This window comes from Hypanus sabinus, chromosome 15 (assembly GCF_030144855.1).
Source record: "Hypanus sabinus isolate sHypSab1 chromosome 15, sHypSab1.hap1, whole genome shotgun sequence".
Lineage (NCBI taxonomy): Eukaryota > Metazoa > Chordata > Chondrichthyes > Myliobatiformes > Dasyatidae > Hypanus > Hypanus sabinus.
This window is the reverse complement of record NC_082720.1, coordinates 66,890,685-66,913,793: the sequence shown is the minus strand read 5'-3', so window position 1 is coordinate 66,913,793 and position 23,109 is coordinate 66,890,685. Positions and strand designations below refer to the sequence as shown.

Sequence of the window (23,109 nt, the reverse complement as noted above, 5' to 3'; positions counted from 1 at the left end):
CACATGGCCTCTTGAACTCCTGCCCTCTCTCGTGGATCCATTTATTGGAAACTGAACAAAATGAAAGGAAGGGTTAAAAAACAGCTAAAGATCTTAAGCAAATGTTTATATTATATACAAAATTAAATTACTGCTCATGGAGCCACCCCAGGTAAACAGAAAATTCATCACTCTCATCCCATCACATTTCCTTCTTATGCTGCACCTAAATCCACTTTTTTTTTTCTATTGTTTCTAAGTAGTCTTCAGCCTCAGATGGATGAGTGGGTGAACTAACTACTGCAAGCCAGGATTCCTACCTATTAGAAATCAATTTTCGAAATCTGCTGATATTAGAACTCTAAAATCAGAATCAGAATCAAGTTTAATGTCACTCACATATGTCATGAAACTTGCTGCTTTGCAGCAGCGTAACAGTGCAAGATATGAAACCTATAAATTGCAATGAGAGATATGTAAAAATATTAAATATTTACAAAATAGTTAAAAAATCTAAAATTAAAAAATAGAAGTAAAAGTAATTTTCAAATAAAGTAAAAATAACTTAATTTAAAAATATAAATACAAAATCTAAAATAAAGAGTAAAATAAATAAAATAAAAATAAAAGTATAGACAAATATATTAAAAAATATAAACACATAATTAAATTTAAAATATTTAAAAATCCAGAAAAATTTGGAAACAATCAGCAGGCCAAGCCTCAGCTGTAGAAAGAGAAAGTCAATATTTCAGTTCAAAGACCCTTCTTCAAACTGAAACATTGACTCAGTTTCTCAAACAAATGTGTTGAGTATCTGGGATCAAGTGAGCCTTTAGCGTGTAAGCAATGTAGGAGGACACTTAAGAAGCAATTTCGAAAGGAAGTAAAGAGCTAAGAGTTATCCCTGACAGATATGGTAAAGCAGAATCCTAAAATATTCTAGAGGAAATGAGAGATCCTCTAAAGAATTAATGTAGTAATGTACAGATGAAGCCAAAGGAAATGAGTGAGGTCTTAATACTTTTCTACACTATTTACCATGGTAAAGGATATGGAAGCACTGTGTCTAGGGGAGGGAACAGTGACATTCTGGAGCATTACAAAGAAACACAGAAAATGATGGAGGAACTCAGCAGGCCAGGCCGCACCTATGGAGAGGAATACATAGTCAGCGTTTCTGGCTGAGTCTTCATCGGCCCAGAACATCGACTGTGCTTTCCTTTCCATAGATGCTGCCTGCCCTGTTGAGAACCTCCAGCATTTTGTGTGTTGTTCTGGATTTCCAGCACCTGCAGTATCTTTTATATTTAACATTACAAAGCAGGTCACACTGAGGGTCTTGACATGCACAAAGGGCCTGATCAGGTTTACCCAAGATAAAGTAAGGGGGGGGAGGATTGTTTGCACTTCACAAGAGATATTTGTATCTTCATTAGCCACAGGTAAGGTAGTTTAAGTATGGAGGAAGGATAATTTTGTGTCTTTAAAAGCTGCAGGGATAAGCCAGTGAACTGCAGGGCAGTAAGCATGAACAGTGGGCTAGTTATTGGAAGGGATTCTGAGGGATAGGATTTATTTGCTCTTGGAAAGGCAGAGATTGACCAGGAGGTGTCAACCTGGTTTTGCATGTGAGAAATCATGGGGATTGACGAGGACAGAAAAGATGGCATTGTTCACAAGTTTCTTATCAATCAGCTGGCAGATTACCCTGGTGAGAGGAGGCAAAACGTGGTAGCGAAGGACTGCTTATCAGATTGAAGGCACGCGACAAGCGGTGCACCACAGAGAACTGAGCTGAGTCATCTGTTGTTTTCATGAGTTCCCTATTAGGTTGAGATCAGCAAGTTTGCATATGGCAAGAAACTTAGAGGTATTGTAGATAGTGATGAAGGCTCTTTAAGGTTCCAACAAGACATATAGATCAATTGGGACAGCAGGCAGCCGGAATTTAACTTAGACAAGAGCATTCTGAGAAGTTAAAACAGGGTAGGATATACAGGGCTGCGCAAAATTCTTAGTCACCCTAGCAGTATATATGTGTCAATGACTTTTGTACAGTACTATACACAGTAAGTGGTAAGGCTCAGCGGCTTGTAGAACAGGGGGACCTACTACATATACATAGTTACCTAAAAGTTAACACACAGATAAACAGGGTGGTGAGGAAGGTGGATGGAATGCTTGCTGTCATTGGCTGAGGCTTTGTGTATAAGTTGGGATGATGTCACGTTAAAGTTGCGCAGGACTGGTGAAACCGCATTTGGAGTATCATGTATAGTCCTGGTTGCCACAGTGCAGGACAGATGCAATTAAGCTTTAGAAAGGGTACAGAAAAGGTTCACAGGGATATTAGCACCACATACAAAATGCTGGAGGCACTCAGCAGGCCAGGCAGCATCTACAGAGAAGAGTGAACAGTTGATGTTTCAGGCCAAGGCCCTTCATTGGGAATAGAAAAAAAAAGAAAAATCAGAGCAAGAAGGGGTGGGAGGGGAGGAAGAAGTATAAGGTGGTATTTGATAGGTAAAATGGGGAGAGGGGAAGGGGAGAGGTACCTGCCCGTCATATTTCTCTGGTGCTCCTCCCCTTCCCTTTCTTCCATGACTTTCTATCCTCTCCTATCAGACCCCTGATTTCCCAGCCCTTTAGCTGTTTTACCTATCAACTTGCCATCTCTTCCCCTCCCTCTCTCCTGGTTTCATCTATCACCTCACACTTCTTCTCATCCTCCCCCACCTTCTTGCTCTACTTCTCATCTTTTTTCCCAATCATGATGAAGGGCCTCAGCTTCCAATCTCTTCCACAGATGCTGCCTGGCCTACTGAGTTCCTCCAGCATTTTGTGCAAGTTGCTTGGATTTCCAGCATTTGCAGATCTTCTCGTCTTCACGGGAATGTTGCCTAGATTAGAGGTCTTGAATTACAAGAGGAGAATGCATTGGCTTGGTCTGTCTTCTCTGAATCAAAGGAGGCTGAGAGGTGATGGGGATATATAAAATCATGAGAGATAGAGATATGGTATATAGTCCCCTCTACTACCTGGCATTACGTGCCTGTCAGCCCACCAATCAGCTCAGAATCCTCTCTCGCTGCTCCCAGTCTCCTCTCTGTGCTGGCCATCTCCCCTCTCCACTCTCAGTCCTGATGCAGGATCTTGGCCAGAAACATTGACAGTTACTTTCTCCCTACCGATGGCGACTGACCCACTGAGTTCTTCCAGATTGTGTGCTGTGGTAAAGACAACCTGGCCAGCTGGAAACCCTGCCCTTTGCAGTAACCATGGCAAATATTCACACTGAGATTCGGATTGGATAAACCTCTCCTGAGAAATTATTTGTAGAGAGGTTCTTTTAGGCTCTGTAGTGAGCACAGCAGCTTTGCAGCACTCATTTGTGAGTGTATGCTAGTTCCAAGCCACTTGGGAGGATTAACTTGGGATATGGTGGTCACTATAGGAGTGTGTTTATGTCTCGGTAAAAGACGTGAATCTCTTTCACAAGTGACTACTGTGAGAAACCACCCAGCAAAATATTTTAATCCCCCTAGGTACTGGGGTTCCTACCTATTACTGAGGGACAAGGTGGCACAGTAGGGTAGTTGGTGCTTAGCGCAACACCTTACAGCACCAGCAACCCGGGTTCAAATCCTGTCGCTGCCTGTAAGGAGTCTGTATGTTCTCCCCATAACCACGTGTATTTCCTCTGGGTTGGCACAGTAAGCTAATTGATCATTGTAAATTGTCCCATGATTACACTAGGGTTAAACTGGGGATTGCTGCGTGGCACAGCTTGAAGGGCTGGAAGGGCCTATTCTGTGGTGTATCTTGTAAATAATAAAAATTATAAATAAACAATCAAACCATCTCACTGAGTGACAAGAGTGAATAACAATATTTCATTCTCAAGCACAGGCATGTTTTGCAAATCAAAATTTTTTAGAGGAGGTTTCTTCTAAAAGATATGCCAGGTTCCAACAAAATGTAAGGAGCAGAGCAAGGTGGATGCAGAGCCTTATTGTTTCTCCACTAACAAAAGCCACTTGGCTGTCAACAGTAGAACATGGTGCAAGGTTCTTACCCCATTTACTTCCTACTAACACCGGACAGGCTGCATGTCGTGTTCTATAATCACCTTCACCGCTTCTAAAAAGGTTATACCAAAATACTGCTGTTCCCTGGAAATAGATTAAAAAAATCCTCTTAGATATGTTATTTATTAGATAAGACTGTTCTGATAAAAGGCTACCAACCTGGAATGTGTGTTCTGTTTTCCTCTCTCCATATATCAACATATCCACAATTTTATTCAATTCAATTCAAGTTTAAAAGCCATACATGAACACCCATGAATTCAGCCAAATGAAACAGCATTACTTCAGGGTCAAGGTGCTAACCACAGTTCCAACAGTCCCATAGCACATACACAATAGCAAGCAAGTAAAGGTTTCAGTGAGATAAAGCCACACAAAAAAAAACTAGTCCAGACCCTAACCATGAATGCCGCAGTATCTGCAGTATGGATTGTATTCTGCCAAGAGAACACAGGAGAGCAGCACTGACTTCACCCTGGATGTTGTGCCACACCGCCCCTAGTGGAGCACACTGGTTTCGACACCTCTTTCCCAGTGGCTGTAAACATACAACACCGCGGTCTGAGGCCTAGTCCTCAGTATGGCTGAGGCCACGCAGCTCCCTCGCCAACAAGTCAAACTTGTGGCATGACACATGAACAATGTCCAAAGGGTCTTGGTGATCACAAGAAAAGCGACAAGACAGTCACTCGTTTATGAGACCAAATGTCTCATTCGACGCAGGCAACAGCACAATGAAGCAGTTCCTTCATTTTCTCAGCCAACGAGCAACTCGCTGATGGAGTATACCTGCAGTACTTTAAGTTCGTAAAGTCCAGCAGGATCTTGTAATCATAAAAAATATGTTTATAAAGGACAATAACACCTTTTGTTGAACCCGTAGAAGCTGCTGCAATTAAACACGCCGGCATCTTATCGGGGAAAAAATGTCCTCTCATTTACCTTTACGTGGAGCTCACTGTATCCACTAATTGCAATGTGTTAATTCGGGCAGAGTAATAGTATAGTTCAGGATGCCTGGCCATTCCCTCTTCTCTCTTCTGCCTCTGGGAGAAGATATGGGAGCTCAAAAGCCCAGATAAACAGACAACTTTGTCTCCACTGTTACTAGACTTTAGAATCAACCAGTTCTTTCACATCCTCTTCCTGGTAGTGCTGCCTCGGTCTTCGTCTCTTAATTCTTCCCTGCTTGATTATTCCATTGTCACCCACTTTTGCATTTCTTCATGCATTACTTCCAACCGCACCACAATCTGTGCATCATTTTGATTTGTGTTTGCTGCTGTACATTCACAATGAATGGCACACATGTCTTTTGGTGAGGGCTGCACACCATCATAGACTTCAAAGCCAAAGGTAGTGGTGCTGCCAACTTCGCAGCCTCTCTCCCAGTGAGCTTCATCACTTTTTGCTTGGTTCGATGTCGCTGACTCTGAGCCTCTGAGGAAAGCCACCGCTACAACCTGCAACCCGATCATCTCTGAGGCTGAGGTACGCAGATGTTTCCAACGAGTGGACAGTCGCAAGGCTGCAGGACCAGACGGCATCCCAGGGCGAGTACTTAGATATGCACAGTACAACTGGCAGGTGTATTTACAGACATTTTTAATCTCTCCCTCTCCCAGTGTAGAGTGCTCTCCTGCTTCAAATTATCCACCATTGTCCCTGTACCAAAAAAGACCAAGGAAACATGCCAGAACGACTGGTGGCCTATCGTACTCACATCAATAATAAGCAGATGCTTTGAGAGGCGAGTCAAGGACAACATCTGCAGCTTGCTACCACTCAAACTGGGCCCCCTACAATTCACCTACTGACATAACCGATCAATAAACACTGCAATAGGCACTGCTCTATGTACTGTTCTTACTCATCTGGAGAAGAAGGATGCTTACGTGAGAATGCTGTTCTTGTACTACAGTTCAGCACACAACACCATTATTCCATCCAAGCTTGACAAGAAACTCAGACACCTTGGCCTTGACCCGGCCTTGTGCAGCTGGATCCTGGACTTCCTGTTAGACCGCCAGCAGATGGTAAGAGTGCAATCCCTCAACTCCAACCCTCTGACTCTCAACACAGGAGCCCCTCAGGGCTGGGTACTAAGTCCCCTCATTTACCCCCTATATACTCAGGACTGGGTCACCACCCATAGCTCTAATCTGTTAATGAAATTTGCCAACGACACTACATTGATTGGCCTAATCTCAAACAATAATGAGGTGACCTCCAGGGAAAAAGTCATCTCTCTAACACAATGGTGTCAAGAAAACAACATCTCCCTCAATGTTGCAAAAATAAAAGAGCTGGTTGTGGATTACAGGAGGAATGGAGATGGGCTAACCCCTATTGACATCAATGGATCTGGCATTGTGAGGGTGAACAGCTTTAAGTTCCTCAGCATCCACAAGGACATCACCTGGTCTGTACACACCAGCTGTGTGGTGAAAAAGGCACAACAGCACCTCTTTCACCTCAGAGAGTTGAGTAAATTTGGAATGGGCCCCCAAATCCTAAGAACTTTCTACAGGTGCACAATTGAGAGCATTCTGACTGGCTGCATCACTGCCTGGTATAGAAACTGTATCTCTCTTAATCGCAGAATTCTGCAGAGAGTGATGCGGACAGCCCAGCGCATCTGTAGTTGTGAACTTCCTATGATTCAGGACATTTACAAAGACAGGTTCATAAAAAGGGCCTGTAGGACCATTGGGAACATGAGTCACCCCAACCACAATCTATTCCAGCTGCTACCATCTGGGAAACACTACTGCAGCATAAAAGCCAGGACCAACAGGCTCCAGGACAGCTTCTTCCACCAGGCCATCAGACTGATTAACTCTCACTGATTTGCGTGTATTTCTATGTTACATTGACTGTTCTATTTATTATAAATGATTATAAGTTAATATGATTGGACGTTGCACCTTTAGATGGAGACATAACATAAAGATTTTTACTCGTCATGTATATGAAGGATGTAAGAAATAAAATCAATTCAATTCAATACATTGTTTACTCTGTGAACTTCATACAAACAAAGAATTTCATTGCAGTTTGGTGTATACGATATTCTAATCTTAACTTGAATATTACAAATCACTGGTACTCTGAAATGAAGAAAATAGTGCAATGCTGCTCTGGTGTGGCAGCATGGTGCAATCGATTTTCAGTGCCAGCAATCACCGATCGGGGTACGACTCCTGCCGCTGTCGTTAAGGAGTTTTACATTCTCCTCATGACCTGCTTGCATTTCCTGCGGGGATTAGTCAGTCACAGGTATGCGATATTGGTGCTAGGAGCGTACTGACTCTTACAGGCTGCGCCCAGCGCAATCTTCTGATTATATTTACCGTTGACTCAAAATAACGCATTTCACTGTATGCTTCAATGCACGTGTGACAAATAGTTCATCTTTAGATCGTTATTTATTTATAAAAGGGAGGTTCTGTATCAATGGCTATTTCAATGATAAGGGTTTTACCAGGCTTAAAACAAGGTCAAAACAGGAGTTTTATTGCTGTTATTAATGGATAAATAATTAATGTTAAGCCAATTCCTTGTACGGTTGGGAGCCCATTGCACCATTGATCAACTGACTTCTCACATAACCCAGAAATACAAATAATAATCGGCAAAGAGAAACTTGTCCAGTTACCTTCTTTGGATATATCGCAGCCCCAAAGTCAGGAAACACTGTGGCTCCGCCTGCTGTGACATCACTCATCTAGTATAGAGAATTGCAAACAGATTCATAAATACTGTCTCACATTTTTAGAGAGGGTGCTTTCATTTTAAATTAACACAGATGGAACAATGGAAATGGTGTTGGAAGAAATCACTCTCCTGTTAAATGCTGGCAGCTGATGCAGCACATCGCAGCAGTTACATGGACTGAAGCCACAATCAACATGACCACAAAGCAGTGTATCGGACACATAAAGCAAGTGATGGTGACAGAGCAGTAACATGCCAACATTAAATAATTGACTTAAGGTAACACAATTCGACCTCCCGCCTTTCCATCCCTCAAACCAAAAAGGATTGCAGCTTGATAAAAGCTCTTGACTGAGAAAAGTTCCAATTTCTCTTTCAAATGTTGATTGCATGCAGCATAGAACACAGAACATGGAACAGTACAGCATAGCACGGTACAGGTCATTTTACCCATGGTGTTGTGCTAAAGTTTTAACCTACTCTAAGATCAATGTAACCCTTCCCTCCTTCATAGCTCTCCATTTTTCAATCATTCATATGAGATTCATAAACGCCCGAACGTATCTGCCTCTATCATCACATCTTGCCGGGCATTCCACATCCCCACCACTCTCTGTGTAATGAACTTAACTCTGGCATCCCACCAAAGCTTCCTCCGATCTCTTTAAAATTACGCCCCCTTTCACTAGTTATTTCCACCCAAGAAAAAGTCTCTGGCTATCCACTCGATCTATCATCTTTCATCTTACCTCAAATATCAATGAGCAAACGTACGCAATTGGTAAAATGTTAAAATTAGAATTGTCAAATGGTATCTTGCAAACAATCAGAAATTACAGCAAAAATAGAATCTGTTGAAAACCTCAGGAGGGCCACAGATATCAATGCTTGCTGAGCAGACAGTGATGGTATGATCATCGATTTCTCTAAATTCTGGTATCTGTTCATATCTTTCTCTCTCTCAACTTGGTTACCCTCATCCTAGTGGCCCTCAGATCTCTTCTGTTCCAGTCTCCCATCCTCTTGACCTGCTCATCACTGTCCCCTTGTTCCTCACCTCCTTCTCTTTATTTTGTCTTGTATCTCCTCTCCTATCAGATTCCTCCTTCTCCAGAATCAGAATGCACTGGCATATGTCATGAAATTTGTTGTTTTATGGCAGCAGTACAGTGTAGTACATAATAATAATAATAATTAAAATATATAAATTCCAATAAGAATATATATATCATGAAGTAAGCAGTTCAAAAAGAGAGTAAAAAAGAAAAAAATAGCCTGTTAGTGTACATGGGTTCATTGCCCATTCAAAAATCTGAGGGAAAATGGGAAGAAGCTGTTCCTGAAACACTAAGTGTGCCTCTTCAGGCCCCTGTGCCTCCTCCTTGATGGTAGCAATGAGAAGAGACCATGTTCTGTGTAATGGAGGCCCTTAATGATGGATGCCTCCAGACTTTTTGCATCATTCCGTCTTCCCCACTCACTCACCTTTCCTCTCATCTAGTCTCACCTTTCACCCTGCCAGACTGTACTCCTTCCCCACCCATCACACTTTTTATTCTGACTTCTGCCCCCTTCCTTTCCAGGGTCTCAGACCGAGACATTGACTACTTCCCTCCGCAGAGGCTGTCTGAACTGCTGAGTTCCTCAAGCATTTTGTATGTGTCGTTTAACATTTCCAGCATCTGCAAAATCTCTTGAGTCACCAGGTACCACATGCCTTTTTCCCATTTTCCTTCACAAATCTGAATTCTTGCCAGCTCTGAGCAGGAACATTGCAATTCTGTTTCTACTGCTATTATGACTTGCCAGCAATTACTGTTAACACTCTTAATAAGTGGACAATGTAATGATAAATCTGTCAATGAGTTGACTAATAAGCAACACTTTAAAACATGTACCCACTAAGAACACAACTATTCAGTGAGTAGTTCCAACTTGTTACGCCTCAGACATGATTTCATAGTAAGCTGTTTAACGTGACTCATTGACCTTCATCTCAAGGGAGCTTCAAAGTGTCTGGAGATTTTAAAGTTCAAAATTCAAAGCAAATTTATTATCAAAGTACATACACGTCACCATATATAACCCTGAGATTCATTTTCTTGTGGGCATACTCAATAAATCAAATAAGTATAATAGAATCATTAAGACCTGCACACAAGGCAAACAAGGCTAAAGACAACTGTGCAAATACAAAAAGAAAAAAAAATAAACAAGTAATAAATATCAAGAACATGAGATAAAGAGTCCTTGAAAGTGCAACAATTGGTTATGGGAACACTTCAGCTTTGGCAAACTGCCAAAGTCATTGACAAACCTATCTGAAGTTTATTTTTAGTGTAGGATAGTATAGACAATAGTTGGAGTTATGAAGTTGCACAACAAGGGTAACACTGTTCAGTCCAGCAAGTCTGAGCTGGGTCTATCATAAGATGATAAGAACCCAAAGAATAAAAGTAGGAATTGGTCATAGAGAAGTACAGCACAGGAACAGACCTTTTGGCCCATCTAGCCCATGCCAAAACCATTGAAACTGCCTACTCTCATTGATCTGCACTGGAACCTTAGCCCTCCATACCCCTTCTAGGCCAGACCCTTCATGCCTACTTCATTTTCCTAGTCCATGTCTAATCTACCCTAGATGCATTTGCAGCTCTACCACCATATCCACATATCCTTTTTAAAGCATCCAGAAAGCTACCAATCACTGTTTTCAATAAACATTTAGACTCAGCTTCTACAGCCTTACAAAGCAAATCCTGCGCCAAAGGCTCACCACTTCTAAGTGACACAATTCCACCTCAGCTCTATCCTAAGCAACCTAGTCTGCAATAACCCACTGAATGTTGAAAGGATTAGTTAATGTGGATGTGGAGAGAATGTTTCCTATGGTGGAAGTGTCCAGAATTAGAGGGCACAACCTCAAAATTGAGGGGCAACACTTTAGAACAGAGGTAAGGAGGACTTTTTAAGCTGGAGAGTATTCAATCTGTGGAATGCTCTGCCACAGACTGCGATGGAGGCCAAGTCTGTGCATATATTTAAGGTGGAAGTTGATAGTTTCCTGATCTATCAAAGGATGTGGCGAGAAGGCAGGTGAATGGGGTTGAGTGGGATCCAGGATCAGGTACGATGGAATGGCAGAGCAGACTTGATGGGCTGAATAGCCTTTTTCTGCTCCTATGTTTTATGGACCTAATCTCAATCACTGGCCACTCCTTGAACTCCTCCTTAACTGTGGGAAAATTTCTTCTTGCATCTAGCCAAGAACGCTCTCCAAGAATTTTGTTTGTTTCACTAAGGACTCCTCAGGAGCACTGCCACAAGAAAGGAGCATTTACCTTCAAGGGTCCCACCATCCAGGCTATCCTCTCTTCTTGCTGCTACCATTGGGCAGGAGATACATCAAGCATCAGGTCCCACACCACCAGGTTCAGGAACAGTTATTACCCTTCAACCATCAGGCTCCTGAACCAGTGTGGATAACCTTACTCACCTCATCTCTGAACTAATTCCACAACCTGTAGACTCACCTTCAAAGACTCTACAACTTATGTGCTCAGTACAACTTGTTTATCTGCCTTATTATTTGTATGATTTGTCTGCTTTTGCAGATTGGTTGTTAGTCAGTCTTTGTTATTTATAGTTTTCATAAATTCTATTGCATTTCTTGATTTTCCTGTAGATGTTTGCAAGAACATGAATGTCAAAGTAATAAATGGTGACCTATATTAACTACTTTGATAATAAATTCACTTTGAATTTTGAACTCCCCTCAGAGAGCAAAACCACCGTCCCTAGATCCAGACAAGTAAATCAGTGTTGGAGTCTCTTGATGGTAAATAGACCTTTCTTTAGTTTAGAAACAGAAGCTGCACACAATACTCCTAGTGTGGTCTTGTTAAAGCTAAATGCAATTGCGATAAACCTTCCTTCCTCCTGTATTCAAATCCTCATATTCAAAAGGCCAACATACCATTTGCCCTCCTTTCAAAGGCCTGCCTTATTTGCTTTTTGCTCCTTTAATGTCTTCATAATCCTGTAATTATTTCACCAAAGTATTTATTCAGTTCTGCTGAGAACTGCTTATTAATCTTGTGTCCACTGAACTGTACAGTAGAAGATTCAATTTCCAGCCACTGCTTCAGCAAGTTGTTCAAAGTCTTGCTGGGATTAGGATAAATAACGAGAATATTTATCAACAAATAAAGGATAATTTTTCAGATTTAAGGTTGCTAATCTGAAACTTCACCCATCATTCATTGGTAAATATTCCCCTCATTTATCCTAATCCCATAAACCTTTTAACACCTCTATTTTCTAGCCTGCTCTGAATTAGACCACCCATGTAAACCCTTCATCCTTGAAGCTGTCGAAATGAAGTGTGTCTGTGTGTACCTGGCAGTAGCCGCTTAACATCAAACATAAACGCTCAATTCTGCCCACTGTTTGGCTTGTTTAACCAGCTCAGCAACACGAAGGGAAAATAAGCCTCATTGCAACCAGAAAGCTGCTAAACCTCAATTACCCATGCTATCCACCCCCACATTCTCCTAATTTCAATGGTGGGGATGTTTGTACGTGGAGGAAGAGGCATTTCTGAGTACTACCCCTTGAAGTACCTGGTGCAGGGTTGGCACTGATTTTCAAGAAAGATAAACATCTTAACTGCACTAATAAAAAGGAAACCAGACAGCAGCTTGTATCATGATTTTGGTGCTCCATTACAACATTGTCTATTCTTGGCCCTATTATCAGTCATAGAACAACTCTTATGATGATTAACAATAAACCAAAAACCAGCAGTACATACAGACAGATTGTCTACAGCCATCTCAATATGGCTTTCACTAGAGTCCCTTATATCAATGCAATAGAACCTTGTGATGCAGAGTCTTATACCAGGGAAACAGGCTCTTTAGCTTACAGTGTCTACGCCAGCAATCAACAAACTGACAATATCAGTTCCACGGCCTTTGGCCCCAGCTCTATGACACGACAATGAAAATGTAATTAGATAAGCCCTTGAGATGTGACACTTCTGGTTTTGACACCCGGTCAGGCAGGCTGTTCCAGATTCTAATGACTCTCCGGGTTAAAAACTTCCTCTGCAAGTCCGTCTAAATCTCCTGAGCCTTACCTTAATCAAGTGCCAGCTGGTTACAGACTCCACTTCTCAGGAGAGAAGTCTATCCTGTGCCCTCATACTTTTGTATCCCTTAGTCAGAATTTGCACCCCCCCCCCCACCTCCAGCTTTCTCCTCTCTTAAGAAAACAAACTCAGCCTATCTAGTCTCTTTTGTAACTGGGTCCATTGAGGAAACACCCTGGTGAACTTCCTCTGTACCTTCTCTCCTGCAATCTAGTCCTTTCTATGTCTTGCTGATCAAAACTACAGTCATTACTCTAGCAATGGTTGAACATATGAGCCCTACCAAAGATTTTCAGCCTGAAATGTCAACTGTACTTTCCTCAATAGATGCTGCCTGGCTGTCCTCCAGCATCTTGTGTGTGTTGAAACAACACTGAAGTATCATAATTTCTTAACTCTTGTAGTCTACAATGAAGGCACACACTTTGCATGCTTCAAGCAAATGCTGGAAATCCAAGCAACACACACAAAATGCTGGAGGAACTCAACAGGCCAAGCAGCATCTATGGAAAAGAGTATAGTTGACATTTTGGGCTGAAACCCTTCATCAGGGCTGATTATACCTCCTGAATCCCTCGGTCCTTATCTTTTCGACTAGTTTTCCATGTGAGATCATATCAACATATTTACTGAATTCCATCAGAACTGCATCACCACTATTGATACACAGAGTTACCTTTTGTAAAACTCAAATTAATCAAATAGAATTGACCCTTTGCACTCCCCTGCAATCGGAGAGCCACAGAGACCATGTATAGATTCCAAGAGTAATTGACAATGATGAGTGCATGGTTGAATTTTCCTACTGACATCTACCAGCAGGAAACTGCTGAAATTGCATTTCATAAAATGTAACTAATTATTTATTTTCTATTTAGCTATTTATTGATTGACAGCACAGAATAGACCACTCCCATCCATCGAGTCACGCTGCAGGGCAATCCCTGATTTAACCCTAGCCTTATCACAACAGAATTTACAATGACCAATTAACCAACCTACCGGAATGGCTTTGGACTATGGGAGGAAACATGAGCACCGAGAGGAAACCCATATGATCATGAGGAAAAAGTACAAGCTTACAAGCTCCTTACTGACCGTGGTGGGAATTGAACTCAGGTTGCTGCTACTGTAAAGTGTTGCGCTAACTACTGCACTACTGAGCATGTAGAAATTAATTTTTAATTCCGCGTGCTGAAAACAACACTGCATTATACAATTTAATTTCCAGGCTGCAGCACATAAGGAGACATTCTGAGTCCTTGTTAGTTGTTTACAGGGAATACCAATCAAGCCAATTATTTCAGTGTTCTCTACTGGGAACTACCATAGCTAAACCCTATTTCCAGCTGTTTATTAGAGTCAGAATAATTGATATGGCATGAAAACAGGACTTTTTCAGTCCAGTTTGTCCTTGTTGACCAAGTAGGCCAACTGAGCTAGTCCCATTTACCTGCACTTGGCTCACATTGTCTACAGCTTTCCTACTTATGTAACTAACCAAGTGACTTTTAAATGAGTGGCGGGGTGGAGATATATCTCTACCAAAGGAAGTATAAAGCGCTCCTTCCCTCCACTAGCCTGCAGATCACCCTTGGTTAAGATATAGCACTCCCCACCCCAATCAGGGTTACATGAAGCCAGGGTCACATTCATTGCTTATGACTCTACAACTATTAGACTCCTGAACCGATGTGGATAACTTTATCACTACTACTCTGAATGGATTCTCCAACCTACAGACTCACTTTTAAGGACACTTTACAGCTCATGTTCTCAGTGTTATTTTTAACTGCACAGTTTGTCTTCTTTTGCACATAGGTGTTTGTCAATCTTCATTTTTGTCATTTTCTTTTCATAAAATGTTATTGCATTCCTTTTTCCCCATAAACACTGCAAGTAAGTGAATCTCAAGGTAGTATATATGAACTTAGATAAAAGATTTACTTTAAACCTTGATTGGCTTTCCCAGTTCATAATACTGTGACACAACACAGAAGACACTATTCATGTTTATGCTAACTCTATACTCGAGTAACTCACAAACTCCTTCTTCTTGTAGCTTTTTGAATGCCTCTTCACCACTTATTTGTTCAGTTCCTTCCTGAATGCCTCAACTATACCTGCCTCAACCATTATCAACATGCAATGAGTTGCAACAACACACTGCAAGATCTTCATCATATCCTTTAAATCTCTTCCACTTTCTTTTATATCTGTGATCTAGTCCTTTAACTCTCCAAATAAAATGACCTTGTAGCATTGCATGTTACACCACTTCAATTGCACATATGAATAACACAATTGTAGAGGATTTCTTAAACACAAGAGATTCTGCAGATGCTGGAAATCAAGGTTAACACACACAAAAATGCTGGAGGAACTCAGCAGGTCAGGCAGTGGAGAAGAATAAAGAGTAGTCCCTTTGGGCTGAGACCTTTCATCATGATTGGAAAACTCCTCCTCCCTCCACCTTCATATTGTGGCTTCTTACTCCTTCCTTTTGAGTCATGATGAAGGGTCTTAACCTGAAACGCTGGCTCTTTATTCCTCTCCATAGGTGCTTCCTGACCTGCTGATTTCCACCAGCATAGATATGTGGTGGAGAGTATAACTGACTGGCTGTATCACAGCCTGGTTTTGAAACACCAATGCCCTGGAATGGAAAATCCTACAAGAAGTAGTGGACACAGTCCAGTCCATCCACACAATTGAGCTTATCTACGCAGAGTGCTGCCTCAGGAAAGAAGCATCCATTATCAGGGACCCCAGGCCATGTTCTCTTCTTGCTACTGCAATCAGGAAGAAGGTACAGGAGGCTCAGGACTCTCACCACCAGTTTCAGGAACAATGATTACCCCTCAACCATTAGGCTATCAAGACTCTTGAACCAGAAGGGATAGCTTCATAACTTCACTTGCCCCATCATGGAACTGTTACAACCTACAGACTCATTTTCAAGCACCCTTCATCTCATTTTCTCGATATTTATTGCTTCTTTATTTATTTTTTTCTTTTGTATTTGCATTGTATGTTGCCTTTTGCACACTGGTTGTCTGCCATGTTGATGCATCCTTCATTGATTCGATTGTGGTTACTGGATTTATTGATTATACCCGCAAGAAAACGAATCTGAGGGACATATCTAGTGATATACACATAATTAGATAATAAATTTACTTTGCAGTTTACGTATAGAGGATTTCTATGCATCATCAGCATTGACTGACTTAATTGGAAAATGCACATGGTTGCAACAAAAAGGCCATCAAGCCCTATTGCTGGTTCCTGTGATTGAACTGACTGCCGATTTCTAGCCTGAGCTTTCATATGACCTTTTGTTCACACAAAAGGATCTTTGAAGCTGGGATGGGGGGGGGGGGGGGAGCAGGGAAGCTATATGTCATGAATGAAGTTTACCACAGACAACTCCTGCAGAACGTTTTGATGGTCCTTTCCATGTATGAGTCAGGGAAACGTAGATCAAGCCATTGGCAAACTTGAAAAAAGGCTGAGCTGTTGAATTTGCAGCAACTTGATTTTAATCAGTACTCTAACCAGCTGCAAGTTTTAAACAGCCAAGGTATCACCAGTCATTTTGATATTTCTGCAGAATAAGTACTATCACATCATTTTTCAAGTGGTTACATTGAACTTCCAGGAAAAGAAACTAAAGCGCTCGTATCTTTGTTTTAAATCTGTTCAGCTGCAATTAATAAATGCAAAGCGATTGATTGCTTCTTAAAGTTCCTGTAAATTTGTTGGTTCAGCGTTATTGGTCAACAACACTTGCATATGGGCATTTAAAGGATCCAGAAGGAGATGGGAAGGAGTTTGCGTGTTGTATTAACTCTGGTAAAGATGAGCTAGGTTACTACTCCTGTGCTTTATCTTGTACCTTTCAATCAGATCAGCTCCATCTTAAAATTACAATGCACTCAAATTCAGCAGGAATATATCCAAAGGAAAGTCATTAAGGACAATTCTAGAGGATAATTTTCAACTTCTGTAAGAGTGATATTGCCTCTGTCAGCTCCTTATTCCTCATTTTCAAACCTGCAAGTGAATTCTCCCACCTTATCTTTGCAGAGTGGTGAATCTAAGCAATTCTTTGCCACAGACGGCTGTGGTGGTAATTTCCTTGGGTGTATTTAAAGCAGGGGTTGTTAAGTTCTTGATTAGTAAGGGTGTCAAAGGTTATAGAGAGAAGGCAGGAGAATGAGGTTGAGAGGGATAATATCATCCATGATGGAATGGTGGAGCAGGCTCAAAGGGTTAAATGGTATCATTCTGCTCCAATGTCTTATGGGTTAACCATGATCACTAACAGTTTTTGACTCCATCATGGAGATGTACAGAGAAACGGCATGGTAACTACCTATTCACTCAGTCATGCCAACTGACCATCATCTACCCATTTGTACACTTACTCACTTTATTTTTCCTACATTCCCATCCAACCCTTCTCCTGACTTAACCTTTCAGTTACACACTAGGAAGGAAGGGAAGGAGTACAAGCTGGAAAGCGATGGGTAAAGTCAAGTGATTCTCTTTTTTCCTCTCTATTTTTTTAAGACAACAGCCAGATAGCGCAGAAGAAGCTTGAATCCTGGAGAACTGTGAACCACAGCATGAAATGCAGCAGTGGTAGGACCAGGAGAGAGAAAAAGATCTCCAGATGGACTTCTCTGCTCAGTTCCTAACTATTGAGATAGTTGATGGTGGAATGCAAGAAGCTAAAAATTTGAATGTGGGGCCTCAGGCTTCTGTACCCTCCTCTGATGGTAGTAATGAGAAGAGAGTGTGTCTCAAGTGGTGAAGAGCTTTAATGATGAATGCCAACTTCTTGAGGCAACGTCTCTTGAAGATGTCCTCAATAGTGGGAAGAGTTGTGTCCGTGATGGAGCTGGCTGAGTCTATAAACCTCTGCACCTTCTTGCAATCCATCACATTGGAAATTCCACAGCAGGATGTAATACAACCAGTCAGAATGCTTGCCACTGTACATATATAGAGGTGGTGACATACTAAATCTCCTCAAACTCCTTAAAACATAGAACCACTGGTGTGCCTTCTTCTTGATTGTTTCCATGTGTTGGAGCAAGGACAGATCTTCTGAGATGCTGATGCCCAGGAACATCTAGCTGTTCACCCTTTTCAATGCCAACCCCTTAACGAGGCTGTGTGTGTGTGTTCTCCTTCTTGGCTATCCTCTTGCTATATGTTTATCACTTTCAAGACTTCCATTTCATTTTGTATGAAATCTCCAAGCTTTGTCATTCTCCCTTGCAGCCAGTCTCTCTTTCATGACAGCCATTTTCTGGTATGCAATAACTGTCATGTGGAGCACATCATTAAGCTCACATTCTTGCTGAATCTCAATGTTGCAGCTGATGCACTGAACTAAACATTGCTCAGGGTGTCTTGCTCAGAAACCCACAAGTTCCACTTTAACACATCTTTCTTGTTGAGTCCGTTGAGTCTTTTGCTCTGGTTGCATAAGCAAATCAGCACAGTTAGCTCTACAGCGAGAACATCCTTCACTGGAGGCAGCAACCCTCATTTAAACTGTAGAGTCTTGCACAGTGTTCACAGCTTCAGAGACCCATGTTCAATCTTAGTCACTGTTGCTGCCGGTGTGGAGTTTGCACGTTCTCCCTCTGTTTCATAGAAACATATTAATAGTAAGACTCTTGGCAGTGTGGAGGATCAGAGGGATCTTGGGGTCTGAGTCCATAGGACACTCAAAGCTGCTGCGCAGGTTGACTCTGTGGTTAAGAAGGCATACAGTGCAGTAGCCTTCATCAACCATGGAATTGTGTTTAAGAGCCGAGAAGTAATGTTACAGCTATATAGGACCCTGGTCAGACCCCACTTGGAGTACTGTGCTCTGTTCTGGTCACCTCACTCAGGAAGGATGTGGAAACTATAGAAAGGGTGCAGAGGAGATTTACAAGGACATTGCCTGGATTGGGAAGCATGCCTTACGAGAATAGGTTGAGTGAACTTGCCTTTTCTCCTTCGAGCGGCAGGGGATGAGAAGTGACCTGATAGAGGTGTATAAGATGATGGGAAGCACTGATCATGTGGATAGTCAGAGGCTTTTTTCCCCAGGGCTGAAATGGCTACCACGAGGGGGCACAGTTTTAAGGTGCTTGGAAGTAGGTACAGAGGAGGAGTCAAGGGCAAGATTTTTATGCAAGGAGTGGTGAGTGCATGGAATGGGCTGCCGACGACGGTGATGGAGGCAGATATGTCAGGATCTTTTAAGAGACTCCTGGATAGGTACATAGAACTCAGAAAAATAGAGGGGTATGTGTAACCCTATGTAATTTCTAAAGTAAGTACATGTTCGGTACAACATTGTGGGCTGTAGGACCTGTATTGGGCTGTAGGTTTTCTATGTTTCTATGTTACGGGAGAAGACAAGAGAAAGAGGTTTAGATGGATAATACATCAGCCATGATGGAATGGCAGAGCAGACTCGAAGGGCTGAATGGCCTAAATCTGCCCCTGCATCTTGTAGTCTTCTAATGTTGTAAATATGGAAACCACAATGTTATCCCTGATCTCCATATCTTGACTCAGTGCATTTTTGCTTCTGCAGCTATTTCATATTCAGAATCAGACTTTAATCGTCAAGTACCTGTGCACATACAAGGAATTTACTTCCGGCAGATGTTGTCTCTCTGCTCATAAAAGATGATAAATATAAATGAAAATATAGATTATACATACTTGCAATCCAAGTAATAGTTAGCCGACAGTTAACCGGCAGTTAACTGTTCAGCAAAGTGACCGCAGTAGGGAAAAAACTTCTCCAGTGCCTATTAGTCTTAGTCTGGAGGGATCTGAAGCGCCTACCAGACGGAAGCAGTTCAAACAGTCCGTGCGCAGGATGGGAGGAGTCCTTTATGATGTTCCCCGCCCTCTTCTTCAACCTGGAAGAGTACAGGTCCACAATAGAGGGCAGGGAGGCTCCAATGATGCGCTCGGCAGACCTCACTGTGTGCTGTAGTCTGGTTCTATCCTGCTTGGTGGCGGCTCCAAACCACACAGTGATGGAGGTGCACAGGACAGACTCAATGACTGCAGTGTAGAACTGCAGCAGCAATTCCTGAGGCAGACCATATTTCCTCAAGAGCCGCAGGAAGTACATCCGCTGCTGGGCCTTCTTCAGGATGGAGCTGATGTTCTGCTCCCACTTCAGATCCTGAGAGATCTTCAAATTCAATAACCACAACTTACAGAGATTCTATTCTGTCAGAACACTCAGATCTTATATTTTTCTATATATGGCAACTTCCTCTAAGTCATCCAACATCATTTTGTTTAGAAGGTATTTGACTAAAAATGTTCTGCCTTCATACCATGGGTTGTCCTCTCTGCTGTAAGCTTCTTTCTGGATTCAGACCCCTTCCTTTCCAGTCATGATGAAAGCTCTTGGCCATATGCCTTTTTCCCAATTATTTTCTCAACTCTGAATTCTTGCCACCTCGGTTTACCGTGTTTGCAAACTCTCTCCAGCTGTAATTGCGGATTTGTCTGCAATTGCTGTTAACACTCTTACTAAGTCAACAATGCAGTGATACATTGTTTTAATGAAGGGTCTCAGCCTGAAATGTTAACTGTTTATTCCTCTCCACAGATGCTGCCTGACCTGCTGAGCTCCTCCAGCATTTTGTGTGTATTGCTGTGTGCTACATCACTTTCTATCCAGTTGCTCATACCACCTTGTGAGCAATGGTTTCTCCTTCCCGTGGCCCATCTGAAATTGCCACTCACTCTCAAATACCATTAGCAACACAAAGGAAATTCTACAATCCTCTCAATCATCAGGTCCCCCACATTAAACATATAAGTGAATGTAGCATCCACCCTTATATTTTCAGCTTCTTAAATCTATCATGATTACTGTATCCAATGACATCTGATTTCTCTACTATAAACTGGAGGCTAGAGATTAGCTTTGGGTACTGTCCATGTGTGTGGTGGGTGAGTGGGAGGGAGGAAAGGGATGCTTTGCTGATGCTGTTTTGTTGCTTGCTGTGTTCTCTTTTCTGGTGTTCTCTCTTATACTCCACATAATTCTGTAATCCTCTATCAAATCTCTCCCTAACCTATTCAAACTTACCCTGTAACTAAGGCCCTCAAGTCCCAGCAACATTCTTGTAAATTCATTCTGTAATGTTTCAATCTTATCAATATCTTTCCTGTATCTCCTCTGAGGGAACCTAACAAGGGAAGTCAATGATGTGGTAGACAGGAAGCACTTTGATTCTAGTGACCACTATTCAATTAGTTTTTAGGTAAGAAAGGTCAGCTTCATAAACTGGGCTTCTGAACTGAAGCAGGGCTACCTCTGTGGGAATGAGATGGGAATCTAGTAGAAGTCCTTTAGGTGAGCCTGCCTGAAAGGAAAGGGACAAACGGCAAGTGGGAGGCTTTTAGGAGTGAGATAGTAAGTGTCTAGGAGCATCTGTTAGGGTGAAAGTTAAACTGGCAAGTATATGGAACTTTGGAAGATAGATACTGAAGTTCTGGTCAGGAAAAAGAAAGACACAAGAGGTTGGGATCGAGCAAGTTGGTTTATGACAATAAAAAGATTAAGCATACTCTTAAGGGGTAATTCAGGAGGGTAAAGAGAGAGCATGAGATGGACCTCGCAGGTAAGATTATGGAAAATCCCAAGAGGTTCTATGAATATATTGAGAATAAAACACTGGCTAGGGAGAGAGTAAGTTCCCTTAGCAGGTCTACTTATGACTTGAGTCGCCAGAAATGAGTGCAATTTTTAATGAATATTTCTCCTTGGTGTTTACCAAGGAAACAATAATTTTTCATCAAGAGATAAAGGAAATAAACTCACTGGAATTTAGAAGAATGCTGGGGATCTCAGCGAAACCTACCGAATGTTGAAAGGACGAGATAGGTTGGATGTGGAAAGGATGTTTCCTATGGTGGGTGTATCCAGAACTAGAGGGTACAGCTTCAAAATGGAGGGATGACCTTTTAGAATAGAGGGAAGGAGGATTTCTTCTTACCAGAGAGTAGTGAACCTGTGGAATACTCTGCCACAGTCTGCAGTGGAGACCAAGTCCGTGGGTATATCTAAGGCGGAAGTTGATCGGTTCCTGATTGGTCAGGGCATCAGAGAGGTAGGTGTATGGGATGGAGTGGGATGATCAGCCATAATAGAACAGCAGAGCAGACTCACTGGGCTGAATGGCCTAATTCTGCCCCTATGTCTTATGGTCTTATGGAAGCAAGTGGAGATGTTTTGGAGGACATTCATATTACCAGGGACAAGGTACTTGCAGCCTTACAGTACATTAAAGTGTATAAATCCCTGGGGCCTAACCAAGAGATCCTTGGAATTTGTGGGAGGCAAGAGAGGAAATTGTAGAGGCCCTAGTGCAGATGATTGCTTCATTGAAGTTCTTTAGACAGGAAGGTGGCGAATATTGTCCCTTGTTTAAGAATGGTTGCAAAGCCAAGCCAGGGAACAAGACACAGATCAGCCTGACGTCAATAGCAGGGAGGTTGCTGGAGGGGATTCTGAAGGAGAAGTTCAATGAGCATTTAGATGGACAGTCTGTTTAGGAAAAGCCATCATGGCTTTGCACTTGGGAAATAGTGCTTGATAAACCTTTTAAAGATTTTTTAAAGCAAGAAAGGGTTGACCTTATAGAGCTGCAAAAAGTCGTGAAGGGCATAAATAGAGTGAATGCAGAGCATCTTTTGCAGGTTACCAAAATCGAGAAAATATCAGCTTAGGGTGAGAAAGGAAAGATTTAAAAGGGACTTGAGCAGCCCCTGTTTTCTCACAGAAGATGATGAGTATATGGAATGGGCTGTCGAAGGAAGTGATTGAGGTAGGTACAATAGTATCACGGGTGGTGGGCTGGATATACATCTCTTCCAAAGGAGTTGTAAGGTGCTCCTCCCCTCTGCTGGCCTGCAGGTCACCTTTGGGTAGGGTGTAGCACCTGCTTCGCCCCACCCCCCCGCCAGATCAAGGTCATGTGAAGCCTTGGGAGCAGGTGCTGGATGGTCGTATGAGTGACCTAGAGCATATACAAATTCTGGTTATGCAACCACTGCCGCCAGGCAGACTATCTCTGAAGTGTATTGATAATGGCTGTGGTTACCCATATTGTAAGGACACTG

General features: G+C 42.1%; 1 protein-coding gene across 9 annotated transcripts in view; it reads right to left on the bottom strand.

Moving 5' to 3' along the window:
* Positions 1–23,109, bottom strand: part of LOC132405567 (prolyl 4-hydroxylase subunit alpha-2-like) — a 148,943-nt gene that overhangs the window by 3,212 nt on the left and 122,622 nt on the right. For all 9 annotated transcript variants that reach the window (XM_059990477.1, XM_059990481.1, XM_059990476.1 and 6 more), the window contains 3 exons: positions 7,729–7,797; positions 4,058–4,154; positions 1–51 (listed from right to left, as the gene is read on the bottom strand). The exon at positions 1–51 is cut by the window's left edge and continues 3,212 nt beyond it. In XM_059990477.1, the coding sequence (XP_059846460.1) occupies positions 1–51; positions 4,058–4,154; positions 7,729–7,797 (217 nt within the window). The remainder of the gene's footprint in view (positions 52–4,057; positions 4,155–7,728; positions 7,798–23,109) is intronic.